The sequence below is a fragment of the Littorina saxatilis genome, linkage group LG4 (genome assembly GCF_037325665.1).
Source record: "Littorina saxatilis isolate snail1 linkage group LG4, US_GU_Lsax_2.0, whole genome shotgun sequence".
Classification (NCBI taxonomy): Eukaryota; Metazoa; Mollusca; class Gastropoda; order Littorinimorpha; family Littorinidae; genus Littorina; species Littorina saxatilis.
Genome location: NC_090248.1, coordinates 20,793,824 through 20,813,446, shown reverse-complemented (window position 1 = coordinate 20,813,446; position 19,623 = coordinate 20,793,824). Strand labels below are relative to the sequence as shown.

The 19,623-nt window shown below is 41.6% G+C and overlaps 1 protein-coding gene across 1 annotated transcript in view; it reads left to right on the top strand.

Moving 5' to 3' along the window:
- Positions 1-19,623, top strand: part of LOC138964211 (protein MON2 homolog) — a 625,692-nt gene that overhangs the window by 553,871 nt on the left and 52,198 nt on the right. The window contains exons 20-26 of the mRNA XM_070336107.1: positions 12,956-13,066; positions 13,962-14,137; positions 14,486-14,648; positions 16,210-16,482; positions 17,241-17,439; positions 17,802-18,000; positions 18,461-18,703. Coding sequence (XP_070192208.1) covers positions 12,956-13,066; positions 13,962-14,137; positions 14,486-14,648; positions 16,210-16,482; positions 17,241-17,439; positions 17,802-18,000; positions 18,461-18,703 — 1,364 coding nt within the window. The remainder of the gene's footprint in view (positions 1-12,955; positions 13,067-13,961; positions 14,138-14,485; positions 14,649-16,209; positions 16,483-17,240; positions 17,440-17,801; positions 18,001-18,460; positions 18,704-19,623) is intronic.

The following is a 19,623-nucleotide window of genomic DNA, read 5'->3' as shown; positions in this document are numbered from 1 at the left end:
TTGTTTCTGGCGTTGAGAGCATTTTCAAGTGAGAGGGGGGGGGGGGGGGAGAGCGAGTAAGTCTGATTCAAACTGTGTAATATAGCGTGCAAACACACACACACACACACACACACACACACACACACACACACACACACACACACACACACACACACACACACACACACACACACACAATGTACTCCAACATTCACCCAACCCGTTCCCCACACTCACATCCATTCAAAACCCTTTTTTTTGCACAAAGTGGCTCTAACATCTTCGGCCATGTCAATTCCCCAGAATGCAACTCGCCGGAAAAGCAGAAAGAGGGCGCCAGAGGCGGTTGGTCGACAAGCGCTTTGTCCACGAAGGCGAGTCAATTGGGCAAGATTGGGCCTTTTCCGCGTCCTTTGACATCCGGCGTCAGGTCAAACATTTGCTCAGCCCGTGGTGAAAATGAGGGGTTTTAGCCTCTCTGGGTCGCGGGATCGTAAAGATGTATGGGGCATCCACATCCACACACTATGTTAACGTAGCCTTTCACTGTTTGGGGGTCGGGTTAAGAAGCTTTGTAAATGGTGAGAGACGACCTGTTGGGTTTAAACTTGTTCCAGACTGTTCCAGGCAAATGTACTGTTTCAGGCCGGTAAAGAAGTACATTGTAATGGAATTGGTCATTTGATTTGACCTCTCTCTCTCTTTCTCTCTCTCTCTCTCTCTCTCTCTCTCTCTCTCTCTCTCTCTCTCTCTCTCTCTCTTTTTTTATATTTAGTCAAGTTTTGACTAAATATTTTAACATCGAGGGGGAATCGAAACGAGGGTCGTGGTGTATGTGCGTGTGTCTGTGTGTCTGTGTGTGTGTGTAGAGCGATTCAGACTAAACTACTGGACCGATCTTTATGAAATTTGACATGAGAGTTCCTGGGTATGAAATTCCCGAACGTTTTTTTCATTTTTTTGATAAATGTCTTTGATGACGTCATATCCGGCTTTTCGTGAAAGTTGAGGCGGCACTGTCACGCCCTCATTTTTCAACCAAATTGGTTGAAATTTTGGTCAAGTAATCTTCGACGAAGCCCGGACTTCGGTATTGCATTTCAGCTTGGTGGCTTAAAAATTAATTAATGACTTTGGTCATTAAAAATCTGAAAATTGTAAAAAAAAAATAAAAATTTATAAAACGATCCAAATTTACGTTTATCTTATTCTTCATCATTTGCTGATTCCAAAAACATATAAATATGTTATATTTGGATTAAAAACAAGCTCTGAAAATTAAATATATAAAAATTATTATCAAATTTTTTTTTTCGAAATCAATTTAAAAACACTTTCATCTTATTCCTTGTTGGTTCCTGATTCCGAAAACATATAGATATAATATGTTTGGATTAAAAACACGCTCAGAAAGTTAAAACGAAGAGAGGTACAGAAAAGCGTGCTATCCTTCTCAGCGCAACGAATACCCCGCTCTTCTTGTCAATTCCACGGGCACTGCCTTTGCCACGGGCGGTGGAGTGACGATGCTACGAGTATACGGTCTTGCTGCGTTGCGTTGCGTTCAGTTTCATTCTGTGAGTTCGACAGCTACTTGACTAAATATTGTATTTTCGCTTTACGCGACTTGTTTTTATTTTAAATGTGTCACTCGTTAATGCCCCTTATAGGTTTAGAGGCCTATGAGAACGTTAAACTCCTATAGTCAGCCGGTTTTACATTCGTTAAAAGTAGATCAGATAACAAAATATACAGAAAGAAGCGGTACATCAGCAAGGTAACAGTGAGCTAGACTGATTGAGTTCCATGGAACCACACCGCCCTGATATGGCCCTTCGTGGTCGGCTGGGCGTTAAGCAAACAAACAAACAAACAAACCATGGAACCACGAAGTCTCCTGGACCAGAAATAATAACGAGTGTTAGATAGTGGAAGCGATTTTCATCCGCAAGAGTCTTCAATGACGACATGACACAATAGGGAAATGTGAGTTTCATTTTAATCAGCCATCATGCTAATGATGTATCAGCTGTCGACTGAGCAACTCATCCTGATGTATAGAGTCCAAGTCCAGTGAAGAACCTATGCTTTTTTGTGAACTTTCAGCGCTAGAACACAATGATGCAACATTTAAAGACGCTCTCCTGGTCGCCAGAACAAGCTCTCTTTGTGCTCCTAAATGCCCCGATAACTATCCCCTACCCCCCCCCCCCCCTCCTGCTGGGTGAACTAATTAAAGTTTTTTGTTAACTGCCTGAGCCTTTCGCACTAAATGAACCAAGACTTAGAATAATGAGGGCGTTTCCAACTCTTCTGTCTGAGTGATCTCCCCTTTGCCGTCTGTCGCTTGAGTGATCGTTCTTGAGCTGATTAGTTCCCGGATGAAAGACACGCCTGTGTTTGCTCGCCAAGCACGTCCAGATGGAAAAAAATACAAGAATCAATGTAACAAAACAGAAGAAAAAAAAAGAACATTTGGAAGAGGAATAAGGACCCAAAAAATCTGAATGGCGGAATCAGCTTTCTGAACACCCACGTTGAACGCAGATTGAAAACATTATGGTGCTTCCCTAATATCTTTATCTGCTTCTCTCCTATGACACAATGCTTACCTTTCTCACTCTTTTTCTCTTTCTTTCTGTCAAGTTGTTTTCTTGTGTCTGTCTTGATGTGTTTTTTCCCTTTCCTGTTTTCTTTCGCTCTCTCTACTTTTTTTCCTCTTTCTTATTTTTAGGGATGTCGTTTTTCCGTGCAATGTTGTGTCTGAGACAATAGGTGCATGGGTCGGCTAGTCATCATCTTTATTGTTGTCGTTCTCATCAACTTCGTGTGTTTGCGGGCGGAGGGATTCAGACGCGTGGGGGATGCATACTTTCCGAAAGGTATGCATCCTTTTGCTCGATCCTTTTGCTCGATCATTTGACCCTTTTCGCCTTCCATAAGAAAGAGCATAGTGTTTGTTACCATATACATATACCACCCGCGACATTTGTAGACAGTCAGCGAAGCGTTGAAGCTGTCATTCACCAAGCTCTGGTGTTACTTTGTATACCAAGAAGGATATTGTCATGTTACAAAGGCAATTTCGAAAATGTTTTCTTTTTGACCTGGTTTCCAACTTTTGATCAATAGTCTTCAAGGCATCTTTCATGCATATTACATGTGCGTGCAATATTCTGTATCTGTGCAGAGAACGCTAACTCGGCACGGTCTTTCAATAAAAATACCGATATCCAGTTTGCTTTCAATAGAAAAAAAAAGAAGAAAAAAAAACATCGTCGTCGTACTTCTTCTTCTTCTTCTTCTTCTTCTTCTTCTTCTTCTTCTTCTTCTTCTTCTTCTTCTTCTTCTTCTTCTTCTCTATCGATGCCGTAATTGTCATCCTCCTCATCAGTCTTCATCATGTCATAATTCTGTGTCTGATGCGATAACTTTTTCTTTCGAAATTATGCACATCGAAGCTCACTTTTCACTGGGATGCGATTTACGTGTTTACTTTCCCCACTCACCTTCAGGGAACACAACTCTTCCATAAAGACCCCGACAGAGTTATTTCCAAACATTTTCAATATGAGATGGTATTGCTAAGACTTTTGCATGAAAACGGCAGGTCGTTACTGTAGTAAATTTGGTCAGCATGAATCACCTCTGACTTCTTGTGTGAGACAAGCGGACGTTTCTTGAGAATTTGAGACTTAGATTCCTGGGACTTTTGCGTGAAAACGTTTGCGAAGTACGTGATGGAGTTGAAGGGTATCATGATTGTGGTGCTGCACTGAATGTGTCAAACATAACTCACTTCTTTGACGTCTTATGTAAACTTATTTAGTCACATTTCTGCTTTAAGCCGAAGTTTCTTCAGAATTTAATATTTTCTTCCTAAGGTTTTTGTGTAGGAGAGTCATAATGGAGTTGACGTTTATTTGATGTGTTACTGAACTAAAATTGTCTTACATCACTCACTTAATTCTTTACGTCTTGAGTAAACCGACATAGCCACGGTTGTAATATAAGCCGAAGTCCTTTGGTAATTTGAAACTTTATTCATAAGACTTGGGGAGATTTATGATGGCCTTGAAGTTTATTATATATTTCTGTACTATATTTGTCAAGCATAGCTCACTTCTAACTTCTCATGTAAGCTAATACAGCCACGTTTGTGAGTTAAGCCGTCAGTCAAAATGAGAAGAAAAATATCAAAAGTAGAAACAAAGTTTTTCCCCTGCGTTGAGAAAACTAAGTCGGGAACATCTAGATCGGATTTGTTCACGAGGGGAATATTTATTTGTACAGGGGAAGTCTCTGAAACTGAGTAATGTTGTCAAGGCTCGCTGTCTGATCTTTGCCATTTTAGGGGTTTCTGAAGCAAAACGGCTTACACCAGGGAATGATGTCCAGAGACCTAGTTTTTGTGCGGGGGTGCCAAACTTTCCAACTTTGTCTCGATTCGGTCTCCCTTGATGTTTGAGAAATGTAACAAGTTCGCTTTACTCGTTATCTTCCTCGTGAATGTCTACTTCTAACAAAGGTCGGTTCGAATCCCTGCAGCCCGAAAGTGTCAGAAGAGCCTTTCGAATTGCGTTGTTTTCTCCTCCCCTCATCCCCCCCCCCCCCCCACCCTCTCCCTTTCTTTCAACCCTTTTATCTTTCTCTCTTTTTGTTGTTATCTTTGGCCGTTATCGTTGGTTAACCAAAAAAGAGTCTTATTCCAATGTCTTTTATTTCTTCTTTTTTCTCTTTTTAAACTTTCTGGTATTCCTTCCTATGGGAGAATTGTGAAGAGCAAATGGGAAGCCAGAGGTTGTTGCACGTCGTGACCCAGGTTCTAATGGGAAGACATTTCTGTTGTTGTTTTGATGAATGTTTTACTCTTTTTTCTCAGGGGCTTTCAAAAGATTATTCAAAGTTGACATTTTTGAGGGGTTAATTTGTATCTTTTTCCTGTTTGAGAACATAAAGTTTTCAATGTCTGTTTGACCATTCCTGACCTCGGAACCCACTACCCCTCAAACAAAGATCAATGGCCAAAATGGAAAATGAACTGACCGTCATGTTTGACTGCCTCTCTTCAAAAGCCTGATTTTCATTTGTATGGAATTGAGATTTATGATGGCAGTTGCAATTTTGGGACATGTTTTGATAAACTACTCAGATTGTTGGAGGTTTTAAAAGTGTGTGTGTGTGTGTGTGAGAGAGAGAGAGATATCGTACTCTTTACTAGTAAGTGTGTGTGGGGGAGGAGCATGCTCTAGTTTGGTGAGAACCATGGATATAAATAGACTATTTATATATCTGGTGAGAACATAGTAACCCATTTTTTCTCGCTGAGCTCACGCAACAGTTGAGCCGTACTAATACAACCGTCATAGGTACATTTTTCTCTCTGTCTTTTTTCCCCCTCTCAGTCTGTGTCTTGTCGTAAGTTCAGTTTTTTCTTCCTTATTATTCTTTTCTTTCTTTTTACCCCCAGCGCTTCTTGATTCCCCCGGCGCTTCTAAGTGCCGACAGTTTGTTGGCAGACAACTTGTTCCGGATCCGCGGAGACGTGATGGCATGAGGGGCCGGGAGTGGAGTAGCCGCGCTTTTTGTTGTCTTTCCTCCAGCCTTGTCTCGTCCCTCGTGGCTCTGTCCGCCTGTCACGTTCTGCACGTGCTTATCGGATCCCTTGGCTCCCGGCGCCTGTACGTTGTCTTGCCTCTTGTGTCCGCCGCCGCTGCTTTTTACACCCCCGGTATAGGGGTGTGTATAGGTTTCGCTCGACGTGTTTGTGTGTTTGTGTTCGCATATAGATCTCAAGAATGAACGGACCGATCGTCACCAAACTTGGTGAACAGGTTCTATACATTCCTGAGACGGTCCTTACAAAAATTGGGACCAGTCAAACACACGGTTAGAAAGTTATTGGTGGATTAAGATTCTACAAGGACTTATAGAGAAACATATTCATGGTCAAAGGGAAATAACCTTCTCAGTTGGTGGCAGTGAGAATGGGTGCAGTGAGAATGGTTATTTCCCTTTGACCAACGGAGGTGTTTTTCCTACCTCGAAGGAATTTCTTGGTTGTTGTTTTTTTATATTTAGTCAAGTTTTGACTAAATATTTTAACGTAGAGGGGGGAATCGAGACGAGGGTCGTGGTGTATGTGTGTGTGTCTGTGTGTCTGTGTGTGTGTGTAGAGCGATTCAGACTAAACTACTGGACCGATCTTTATGAAATTTGACATGAGAGTTCCTGGGTATGAAATCCCCGAATGTTTTTTTCATTTTTTTGATAAATGTCTTTGATGACGTCATATCCGGCTTTTCGTGAAAGTTGAGGCGGCACTGTCACGCCCTCATTTTTCAACCAAATTGGTTGAAATTTTGGTCAAGTAATCTTCGACGAAGCCCGGGGTTCGGTATTGCATTTCAGCTTGGTGGCTTAAAAATTAATTAATGACTTTGGTCATTAAAAATCGGAAAATTGTAAAAAAAAATAAAAATTTATAAAACGCTCCAAATTTACGTTTATCTTATTTTCCATCATTTGCTGATTCCAAAAACATATAAATATGTTATATTCGGATTAAAAACAAGCTCTGAAAATTAAATATATAAAAATTATTATCAAAATTAAATTGTCCAAATCAATTTAAAAACACTTTCATCTTATTCCTTGTCGGTTCCTGATTCCAAAAACATATAGATATGATATGTTTGGATTAAAAACACGCTCAGAAAGTTAAAACAAAGAGAGGTACAGAAAAGCGTGCTATCCTTCTTAGCGCAACTACTACCCCGCTCTTCTTGTCAATTTCACTGCCTTTGCCATGAGCGGTGGCCTGACGATACTACGAGTAAAATGGCGTTGCGTTCAGTTTCATTCTGTGAGTTCGACAGCTACTTGACTAAATATTGTATTTTCGCCTTACGCGACTTGTTTTACATTTAGTCAAGTTTTGACTAAATGTTTTAACATAGAGGGGTGAATCGAGACGAGGGTCGTGGTGTATGTGTGTCTGTCTGTCTGTCTGTCTGTCTGTCTGTCTGTCTGTCTGTCTGTGTGTGTGTAGAGCGATTCAGACTAAACTACTGGACCGATCTTTATGAAATTTGACATGAGAGTTCCTGGGTAATGGTATCCTCAGATGTTTTTTTCATTTTTTTTCGATAAATGTCTTTGATGACGTCATATCCGGCTTTTCGTGAAAGTTGAGGCGGTTGAAATTTTGGTCAAGTAATCTTCGACGAAGCCCGGACTTCGGTATTGCATTTCAGCTTGGTGGCTTCAAAATTAATTAATGACTTTGGGCATTAAAAATCTGAAAATTGTAAAAAAAATTATTTTTTTTATAAAACGATCCAAATTTACGTTCATCTTATTCTCCATCATTTTCTCATTCCAAAAACATATAAATATGTTATATTTGGATTAAAAACAAGCTCTGAAAATTAAAAATATAAAAATTATGATCAAAATTAAATTTTCGAAATCAATTTAAAAACACTTTCATCTTATTCCTTGTCGGTTCCTGATTCCAAAAACATAGATATGATATGTTTGGATTGAAAACACGCTCAGAAACTTAAAACGAAGAGAGGTACAGAAAAGCGTGCTATCCTTCTCAGCGCAACTACTACCCCGCTCTTCTTGTCAATTTCACTGCCTTTGCCATGAGCGGTGGACTGACGATGCTACGAGTATACGGTCTTGCTGCGTTGCATTGCGTTCAGTTTCATTCTGTGAGTTCGACAGCTACTTGACTAAATGTATTTTCGCCTTACGCGACTTGTTTTCTCTTTTTTTTTTCTCGGTCTTTTGTCTTTATTTCTCTGGCTGTGTTGTTTTTGGTATGTTTTGTTTCTGTTCTTTCTCTGTATTATGTGTTTGTTACTTCTACTTTCTCTTCTGCTTCTTCTTTTCTCTATATCTCTATCCTAGCTCCCATCCTTGTTGGCACTTGACTTGTGTCTAACGCCGTTTTTGTCTTTATTTCCCTTGCTGTGTTGCTTTTGTTTCTGTTCTTTCTGTGTATTATGAGTTTGTTTTTTAATTTTCTTCTTCTTTTCTCTATCTCTCTATCCTGGTTCCGATCCTTGTTGCCTATCTTGTTTCTGCGAGGTTTTTTTTCTGTGCTGTCTTTTTCTTTCTGGTAAGTTTGTTGTTTCTGTGAGTTTCGTTTCGCTTCTTGTTTTATGTTCTTGTTTGTGTATTGTTCATTTCTTTCTGTTGCTCTTGTTGTTTTCTATGTGTTTTGTTACGGGGTTTTGTTTTTTTGCTTCTGTTCTTTGTGCATTGTGTGTTTCATAAAGAAATACTTCTCAAGCTATCTATCTGGTTGTTCGTCGCGATATAACCTTCGTGGTTGAAAACGACGTTAAACACCAAATAAAGAAAGAAATCTATCTGGTTGTCTCTTTGTCTGTCTGTCTGTCTGTCTGTCTGTCTGTTTGTCTCTCTCTCTCTCTCTCTCTCTCTCTCTCTCTCTCTCTCTCTCTCTCTCTCTCTCTCTCTCTCTCTCTTGTTTTGTTTTGTTTTTGCTCAAGGGCCTTGAAGCTGTCTTGTCTCTTATGTCCGAGCTGCTCGTTTTTCCATTTTTGTCAATTCTCTTGTTTGTGCTCTTTTGTCTCTGTCTATTTTTGTTTTTTCCTTCTTTGTCCCGTAGTCTTCCTTTCATCTGGATTTCATTTAGAAGTTTTCTTTTTCTTTTTCTTTTTTTTTCTTTCTTCTGTAATTTGCAGTTCGCTTGCTTTTTTTGTGCTTTTTCATCTTTTTCTTTTTAATTCTTTCTTTGTTCCTTTGTCATATTTCATAAACAACAGTGTTTTTTGCAATTCTTGTTGCAGAAATTACCGTAGAACAGAAACGTCATAATCTCAGAAGCTCTATCCCTTGGATGCCTCCCACGTTTTTACGGTGTTGTTTTCCCCTTTCCACATTCTTTATTTCCTTTTTTTTTTAACTCTATTTTTTGGTTAGTTTGTTTGTGGGGTTTTTTGCTGTTTGGCTGGAGTTGTTAATAATGCCAGGACTTCCTTCGGTTGAAAGAGAAAAGCTTCTGCAGCAAATTGAACTAAACGAGAATACAATGAAAAATAATGTGTACAGGGAAATAAGAATTGGAATCAAATCAAGTATTAAAGAAGCGAAAAAGAAAGCACGTATCCATGATACAGTGCCCCCCCCCCCCCTTTTTTTTTAAGACCCCCTCAAGGTTTCTCAGGTTCTCTGTTCATAACCTCAGTAAATATACCCACAATTTTAGACTCCATAATATACATAATAATGATAAAATGATAAAATGGGCGCATATCGACTCAGGCGGCATTGCTTATATAGGCTTAGTGCCACAGTCCTTCCTTTGTAAGCAATTCGATTCACGACCGACGGGCACAATGGCCTTGTGGATAAGAAGCCGGCCTCCCATGCGGAGGGTCGCGTGTTCGAATCCCGGCTGCGCCTGGTGGGTTTAAGGGTGGAGCTTTTTCCGATCTCCCAGGTCAACTTAATATGTGCAGACCTGCTAGCAAAAACCCACTCATGCAACAACAACAAACACGAATGTACGTGGGAGTTTCAGCCCATGCATTGGGAAGAAGAAGTAGATTCACGACCTCCAATCTGGCTTTCAAATGGAATACGACCATCCCTCACTTTGACAAATACAACAACTCAACAGCCTGGATGCTCTCTGTGCATAGCTGGATTTTTATTTCATGAATGAAGTCTACTGAATTTCATACCGGACTCTTTTACCTTGTTGTGCAATTCATTGCTTCATTCTCACTCTGGCGTGCAGGAAGCAGCCAGGATATTGATTTGTGATATAAGTCCAAGTGGAGGGATAGTCTTATCCCATGTACAAGCTTGGCCACATCTGAGATGGTGAGCCGAACTGTTTAACGGGAAGGGCTTTGTCTTTACACACAAAAATACGCAAAAAGTTGTTGTGGGTGGCATTGCGAGTAAAGCCGGAAGAGATAGAAAACAGGGATGCATATATACATACTGAATAAGGGAGTGAACTCATTACCGATTCTAACAATAGGAAAGATCATTCGTGTTGTTGTTATTCAGTGTTGGATGAGATTACTCTGCCACACTGCAGAATTCGGTCACGGGAAAAACGAACAAACAAACAAAAACACACATAAAACGGGTCAAGGTCTGCGCTTGTCATTTATTCTCTCTCCTGGGTACAACAATTATACGTTGCTTTTTTCTGTGGTTCTCTCTGCGCTTTGTTTTTTTTATATCTCTTTCTTTTGGAAACAGTTGGGGGTTTTGGGTCTCTCTGTCGCGCGACAGAATTCAGTCGCCAGAAGAACAAGAATGAAAGAACAAAAATAGGTCAGGTTTGATACTTTTCCTTATCTATTCTCTCATAGTTACAGCTAGTACACTTCTTTGTTTCTGTCTTTCTTTTTACATTTAGTCAAGTTTTGACTAAATGTTTTAACATAGAGGGGGAATCGATACGAGGGTCGTGGTGTATGTGTGTGTGTGTGTGTGTGTGTGTGTGTGTGTGTCTGTCTGTCTGTGCGTGTGTGTGTGTAGAGCGATTCAGACCAACCTACTGGACCGATCTTTATGAAATTTTACATGAGAGTTCCTGGGTATGATATCCCCAGATGTTTTTTTCTTTTTTTCGATAATTGTCTTTTATGACGTCATATCCGACTTTTTGTAAAAGTTGAGGCGGCACTGTCACACCCTCATTTTTCAATCAAATTGATTGAAATTTTGGCCAAGCAATCTTCGACAAAGGCCGGACTTCGGTATTGCATTTCAGCATGGAGGCTTAAAAATTAATTAATGACTTTGGTCATTAAAAATCTGAAAATTGTAATTAAAATTATTTTTTTATAAAACGATCCAAAATTACTTTTATTTTATTCTTTATCATGTTCTGATTCCAAAAACATATAAATATGTTATATTCGGATTACAAACAAGCTCTGAAAATTAAAAATATAAAAATTATGATTAAAATTAAATTTCCGAAATCGTTTTAAAAACAATTTCATCTTATTTCTTGTCGGTTCCTGATTCCAAAAACATATAGATATGATATGTTTGGATTAAAACACGCTCAGAAAGTTAAAACGAAGAGAGGTACAGTAAAGCGTGATATGCAGCGCAGCGCAACTGCGTTAAACAGGCTCGTCACTTTCACTGCCTTTTGCACTATCGGCGGACTTCGGTCATTGTGAAAAAATGCAGTGCGTTCAGTTTCATTCTGTGAGTTCCACAGCTTGACTAAATGTAGTAATTTCGCCTTACGCGACTTGTTTTTCTTTCTGCCTGTCTGTCTGTCTGTCTTTCTTTCCTTCTGTCCTTCTTTCTTTCTTGTTCAATGTTAGTTTTGTCGTCCTGGGTACAAAAACAAAACATTCCACTTTTGTTCTTTCTTTCTTTTTTTACTACACGTTGTTGGTTTGTTCCACGAACAACAGAAAATGCATATAATACGATTTTATGAGTGAAATTAGTTAGGGTTTTAAGGTTTCAATATATTAAAGTTGTGCTAGTGAAGTGACAATTTATCCCCAACATTTTGGCTCTCACGAAATGTCCCTTGCAGCGTAGCGTCAGGATCAGCTACAAGGGAATATGGATCTTTTTGTTAATGCAACAGGCATATACTTGGGGTAAATGAAAATAATACAGTAGCGTTTGTTCTCAGAGGATGATTTTTTTGCGGGGGCGGTCACTGTTATATCTGCCCTGCAGTAACGCCTATATTCGGTACTGTAAATCAATACGTGGGGGCTGGGGGACGATTTCTGATATTTCTTTTTGTCCGATTGGCGTAACGATGGGATCCGAATGATAAAATGTCTGCAGTCTTGATTCATTGCTTGATGTCGCCGTTTTGTGTAGTGAGAGCAACCATAAGTAGCTATGCCGTCCCTGGATGGAGTTCAAAATCAGCTCAGTGAGTGATACACAGTAGGCCTACGGTCTACGGTAGATACACATCTGGGACTGGCTAACGAATCTAGCAGACCGTGTGTTAACACTTGCAAAACATGGCGTCATCCACGTACACACACGCACGGACACACTGACTGACGCACGCACGCACACACGGCTCACACTCACTCACGCGTGCGGCACACATGCACTCCGACGCACGCACGCACACGCACTCACACACACACACACTTACGCACGCACGCATACATGACTCACGCACGCACGCATACACACACACACACACTCACTCACTCACTCACTCACTCACTCACACACACACACACACACACACACACACACACACACACACACACACATGAACGCCCACAGATTCTTATAACAAAGGCGGGTACGATAAATCGTGAACTAGCCTGAACTGGTCACAAGCAGCACAGCGGGTTTCTGATGGAAGGGAGGTAACCGGCTAATAGGGAGAACTCCTCTAAAATCTCATTGCATCCCTTGTCAAGTTGAGGAGCAGAACAGAAATCTTGGCAAGCGTTGATTCTGCTTATGTTTCCTTCCACTTTCTCTCTTTTTCATCATTAAAATTTGACCCTTACACACTGAAATTAATTTGGTGTCTGTTTATTCATAGAAGGTGGCATGTGCTTTACGACTTTGCTGCACGGCCTACGTCTACTTGGGATACAGCTATTTGCACCATTTCCTTGTTTTACAGGTTTTGAATGGAATTAAGGAATATTTCACAGACTTTTTGTCTTTTGTTGTTGTTGTTCTTGCTCTTGTTCTTGTTCTTGTTGAGGCACGTGAACTGCCCTGACAAGAAGTTTTCTGTACTTTCCACAAGAAAACATCAATAATCACAGGAACATCGATCTGCCGATGAAAATGTCAATGTCTCGAGTCGTGACCTTTTTTTGCTGACAGAAATGTTCACAGTGGATCACTTGCTAGACATACAGCAATATCAACAGGTCTCATGCTTCTTATTTGTAACTTTATGAATAACATTGTGGACTGACCACAGTGTGTTTGTGTGTGTGTTTTTCAGGTGTGTCAGCATCCACACGCGGGGATGAGGAGCTGGGGGGCTGAGGCCATCACATCCCTGGTTAGGTCTCTGCTCAAACACAAGTTTGACCCGCCCATCCACCAGAATGAGGTTTGTTGTCTATCGTCTATCTATTGAGTAGGAAAGTTGCTTGTTCATTTCGATGCTTGTTATACTCTCAGGCCGTGCCAGGAGAATTAATGGTTCCGAAGAACTCTCACTTACTCTATTACACATGTCCTATGCATTTTAGAGCGCTTGCTTCCCTTTGTTTATCAGAAATCGTTTGTCTGTCGTTCTGTCCCTCCCTCCTGCTGTACAATCGTCTCCCTGTCTGTCAGTTTGCTTGTGTATCCATTCATCAGTTGAATCATCTGTCTGTCTGTTTGTCTCTCTTTCTGTCTGTTGTATGTCTTTCTGTATGCCTGTCTAATCTACTCTCTCTCCATAAGTTTATATTTTTCTGTCGGATCATCTGTGCATCTGTCTGTCTGTCTGTCTGTTTTTGTGTCTTCCCATCTGTCTTTCAATCGTCTCTCTGTCCGTAAGTTTCCATAATTATTTCTTTTGTCGGATTGCTGTGCATCTGTATGTATGTCTGTTAGTGTCTCTTTCTTTCTTCTTTTTTTCTTTGACGGATCTTTTGTGTGCGTGTCTATCTTTCTGCCCATCCATCCATCCTAGCATCTGTCTGTTTGTCATCTCTGTCCCCCTATCACTGTCTTTCTATTTATTTATCAGAGGTTCTTGGGCCTGGTAGTAATTTGATGAATGTGTGGTTTTGTTTGTTAGCTCACCCATGCCCATGTCTGTCTGACTGTTTCTGTTTTTGTGTGTGCATGCATGTGTGCATGTTTACACGTGTGTTTCATCAACAGTCATACAAAGATTTAATGCGTACTAGTTGTTCCCTTTTTGATACGAACCCATCAACTCATTATTTCTGAATGTGTTTGGGAATAACATCAGACCCTCATCCCATACCTTACAATTATTTGTCTCACAGAAACTTCAGATTAGTGTGCTGTCGCCGCTACAAGAGCTATCAGGGATCCCACATGGCGACATACGTCAGCGTCAGTTGGACTGTGTGCTGCAAGTGCTGCACAGCTGCGGGGAGACGCTGCAGCAAGGATGGCCGCTCATCCTGGGGGTCATTGGGGCGCTCAACAAGGACCACAAGTATGTCCTTGGTTTAAACATTGTTTTATTCAACAATTCAATGCTACTTTACATGGTGAACATATTAGAATCAACACGTATGTCTTTTCCGAATGTTTATCAAAAGATTGCCTAGTTACCAACAAGGAAGGACAATAATAGAAACATGTTTTAGTGTGTGTTATGTGTGTGTGTGTGTCAATGTGTGTGTCAATGTGCATGCATGCAAGGGTGTAGCCAATCGCAAGTGTGTGTAAGAAAGGAAAAAAACTTGCATCGGTCCCGGAGAGCCATATAGGATGTAGGTACGATAATAATCTATAACCGACCATCAATCCTGTACTCACTCTCTGTCTCTCCTGCTTTCAGTGAGAAGCTGGTTCAGATGGCGTTCCAGTGCCTGCAGCTTGTGGTCACAGACTACCTGCCTGTCATCGGCTCTCAGCATCTGGAGGTGGTGGTGGAGGTGGCTGCCAGGTTCGGTCTGCAGACCCAAGAACTCAACGTCAGCCTGACTGCTATCGGACTGCTGGTGAGTAGCCTTGCATGGTGCAGATAGGTTGGGATGGCAGTCCTCAGTTTTCACTACATCGGACTGCTGGTGAGTAGCCTTGCATGGTGCAGATAGGTTGGGATGGCAGTCCTCAGTTTTCACTACATCGGACTGCTGGTGAGTAGCCTTGCATGGTGCAGATGGGTTGGGATGGCAGTCCTCAGTTTTCACTACATCGGACTGCTGGTGAGTAGCCTTGCATGGTGCAGATGGGTTGGGATGGCAGTCCTCAGTTTTCACTACATCCGAACCCCTCTTGTAAGGCCTTCCAAAGTCTGAGAAAGTCACGTCTCAAATAGAAGCGAGTTTTAAAAATGGGGTAAATTTACAGAGGTTCTAAACAGACAGTCTGAGAAAACAGGATCTTAAAAAGAAGGAAGTCTTATATTGGGGCGGGGGGGTCTTAAATTGGGTTTTGCTCGGTATGTCCAATCCTTTTTGTAGATCCCTTGAACCTATGTGGGTAAGTAGTGGAGGAGCCTAACGTACAATTTGTTTGTGTTGAAAATGAGGTTTTGTTAGAGCTGCTGGTGGTGCTATCTGGAGGGGTAAGAGATTGGAAGAAACTGATAGGGTGGGTACTTAAAGGCACAGTAAGCCTCCTGTGAACCATCACAGATACTGTCAGGCTTTTACACACAGGACAAACACCCTTCCATTTGAACGCTCACCAAACGGGAACATCCTAGGTGCCCTACGTCAAGAGCGAGCAAATTTCAAAGAATTAATTTTGCGGAGTGAGTGTCAGAGACAATCGGACCGTGGTGCGTTTTGGCGCTAGACCTAACTTTTGAAATCTAAATAATAAATTGACAGCTTGTTACACAAACATTCTTAAATCATAAAAGAATTCTTTTTTCATCAGGACAAGATCAGTACAATTTGAAGTTTTGAAAGTTTCAAAAAAGAAAAGCCCGGAAGCAGGGTCACGCAAGGTCGTGGTTCTCGTAGCAGACGACGGTTTATACCTATCACCAGTTCCTCTGAACAGTCAAAAGCCATCGCTAGAGTTCTTGTGAACCACAGCCGTTTGTTTCGTGCATAGTCAGAGGTACTTAATAACGTGCTATTGCAGATAAGCTCACAGCGAGTCGCATTCAAGTTACTAACTGACCATTACATTGTGAAAAAGGGTAACTTGATCACACGGGTTCATGATGGCTCAGGGGTAAGATAAACCACGCAAAAATAAATTCTTTGAAAATTGCTCGCTCTTTACGGAGGGCACCTAGGATGTTCCCGTTTGGTGAGCGTTCAAATGGAAGGGTGTTTGTACTGTGTGTAAAAGCCTGACAGTATCTGTGATGGTTTACTGTGCCTTTAAGTTGTGAAGACAAGACTGTCAAATGCCCGTTGTCAATTAATGGTTATGTTTATAAATACAAGAACCTTACGTTGGTATAGTTTCACTGTTTCACTTCTGTGCCTCTCAGGGGAATGTGAATGTGTCTCACCTCTTGTATTGAATTGAATTTTATGAATCACATTGTTTGTTTGATTCTTTTCTTCATCACAATTTCTCTTCATTCTCTGTCCACAGTGGAACATTTCAGACAACTTTTTTCAAAACCGCCAGCGCATCAAGCAGGATCTGGACTCGCAGAAAAAAGAAAACGGAGAGAAGAGCAAAGGCAAGGAGCAAGAGTTGCCTCCCTTTGACACCCTGTGGATGTGCCTGTTCCGTCGCCTAGGAGACCTGTGTGTGGATTCTCGCCCGGCTGTCAGGAAGTCTGCTGGACAGACCTTGTTCTCCACCATCTCTGCCCACGGAGGCCTGCTGCAGCAAAACACCTGGAGAACTGTTCTGTGGAAGGTAGGTTATCAGCAAGCATATAATATACTTTTTCATTTACATTGCATCTGTTTTAAAAATGTTCCTCTTGAAACCGTTTTATTTTGGGGGATTTTAATGGTATATTTACAACTCCTTCCCGCGTCAAGTACCCTCATACAAGCTCACATGTATAGCAGTACAAGTTTGCATATAAGGTTCTGAAAATCTGGAAATGCTACATCCCTTTCAACAACAGAGGACTCTGTACCCTGGCACTTGGCTTGGTGACATTGCCCCTGGACCTTAATTTGCCTCCTGCGTAGGGCTTTTCCTCTTTTTTGGTATTCATGTGTTTTCATTCCTGATCAGGAAAGGGGGAAGGAGGGGGTTTGGAGCATGGTGTCTAGGTCTGTTTTAATGCTTTTTCAACCTATAACCTATTCAGAACAGTTCAGAACAGGGGGGGGGGGGGGGGTGGAGGGGTCTGCAGAGATCTTCGAGGGTACTATTCGTTTTTTAACATGGGTGACTCACATGAGAACGCTGAACTGTGAGAATCCCTGTTGTCATGCAGGAGCATGAACATAGAAATTAAGCCTGTCTGTATATATATCTGGGTCAGTGAGGGACGCATTTCTGATGGAAATATAGTATTCTGACAAACTAAAAAATATGAAATAAAAACACCACAAAACCTTGTTACACTACAGTGTCTTGTTCTAGTCATTATTGTGCTTGAAGTATATCCTGAAATCCACCGATGTGATATAACATAAAGTCATGGCATGTTTCATCAGGTGCTGTTCCCTCTCCTGGAGAACGTGAAGAAGTTCTCCAGCAGTGCCTCAACCACACGTGACGAGCTGACGACCGGCAACATCCTCATCCACCACTCCAGGGACACGGCGGAGAAACAGTGGGCGGAGACACGGGTGCTCTCCCTTGCCGGTGTGGCCAGGACATTCAACGCTAAGCGGCGCATTCTGCAACACCTGGGTGAGTTAGACATGGAGGTGTTTTTTTTTACTGTTGTAGATGGTGGTTTGGTTTGTCGAGTCCTTTGCTTTAAACTGCATTACAACCTGAACAGGGTTTAGAAGACTCAAAAAACAAGAAATGTAAAATGAATGGAACTTTTAATTCAAGACAAAACAACACATGTTAGTAGTCTGTCTGTTTCGGACTGGGGTTTTGAAGGATTTTCTCCCTGAGGAGAAGAAGAAAATCATTATGTCTTCAACGATCCAAGTTCAGTGCTACACGACGTCAAGTTTTCTTTAATCTGTTCATTGTTTGTTTGTTTCCATGCACCATACCTCACATGCAGTTTTGTAAATGGTACAACTCTTGTCCTCCAGGTGACTTTCCACGTGCCTGGTCCCTACTGCTGGAGTACATAGAGACAGCAGCATTGTGTCGTAACGCAGAGGTGTCACTGGCGGCTCTCAAGAGCTTCCAAGAGATTCTGCAGATCAACAGAGACTCCAAGGACAAATCAGATGACCTTGACCTTCCCCAGTCCATGCTGCGCCCTCCCTCTGTGGAAGAGATGCACAGGTGAGAGAGACGTGATGGGAAGGCGACCTTCGCTTACCTGAAGACTGAATGTTGCAAAAGAAATAATTTGGGCATGTGTACAAAGCGGTTGCATTCAATGTGGACATGAACAGGGGCAAAAGGATACATGAAGATATTGTGTCAAGGTTTTTTGGTGGTTCTGTAGTATTAAACATGTGTGAAGCTATGGCTTGTTTGTGATTTAACAAGCACTTTGTTTGTTTTACCATGTTTTGTGCACTGCAAGATTAGGGCTGTTTAGTCTAGTCAAGGCCTTTGCTGTGCCAAACCTTTCATTGCCATGACCTATTGGCAAAAGATGTTCTTGATAAAAAGTGTGTGCTCCGTTGGTGAACTTTGATAAGAAGTCCTAAGTCTAAGGAAGGAGCAGTGTTAGGCCGTCCGGCCAGCTGACAGTAGACAATAAACTTAACGTTGAGGTTATCTCGTTTTTGATCAGATCTGAAGACAGCAGCACAGCATCATCTCCACCAGATGAGATGACCATCTCGGACAGTGCGGATAACGACATACCGCTGTGGTCAGTGGCCTGGAAGGTGTGGGTCAACATCGGCACCAACGCCACCAAGCCCCCCGACAAGTCTGAGACCGCACCTGGGGAAAAGGTGTACGTCCCCTCCCAGCACTTCTTGACCGCTCTGATGCACACCTTTCCTGCTCTGTTTGATCACATCAAGGCCAGGTGAGAGAGAAAGAGGGATGTGGGGGTGTGTGGGGGTGTTGTTGTGTGTGTGTGTGTGTATGTATGTATGTATGTGTGTGTGTGTGTGTGTGTGTGTGTGTGTGTGTGTGTTTCTATGTGTGTGTGTGTTTCTATGTGTGTGTGTTTCTGTATGTGTTTCTGTTTGTCTGCAGATGTATCTACGTTTTCTTTTTCATGGATACGTAAAGTTTTTGTCCAGCCTACATTTTTGAGTCACTTGAGAAAAAGTGACTCTATGTAATCGGTCAGTGTTAGTCTGTCCGGCCGGCCGTCCGGCCGTCCGTAGACACCACCTTAACGTTGGACTTTTCTCGGAAACTATCAAAGCGATCGGGCTCATATTTTGTTTAGTCGTGACCTCCAATGACCTCTACACTTTAACGATGGTTTCGTTGACCTTTGACCTTTTTCAAGGTCACAGGTCAGCGTCAAAGGAAAAATTAGACATTTTATATCTTTGACAAAGTTCATCGGATGTGATTGAAACTTTGTAGGATTATTCTTTACATCAAAGTATTTACATCTGTAGCCTTTTACGAACGTTATCAGAAAAACAAGGGAGATAACTAGCCTTTTCTGTTTGGCAACACACAACTTAACGTTGGGCTTTTCTCGGAAACTATAAAAGTGACCGGGCTCAAATTTTATGTGAACGTGACTCATTGTGTTGTGAATAGCAATTTCTTCCTGTCCATCTGATGCCTCATATAATATTCAGAACTGCGAAAGTGACTCGATCGAGCGTTTGCTCTTCTTGTTATCTATAGGCTATAATCCGCTCTCCCCTGTTTGTGACGTCACAATTCACTGCAAATTACTGCCTCATACATCCAAATATTTGTATGTAAACCTGGCGTCAAATCACTCTGCCTGTATCCTTGACTTCATATCTCTTATCC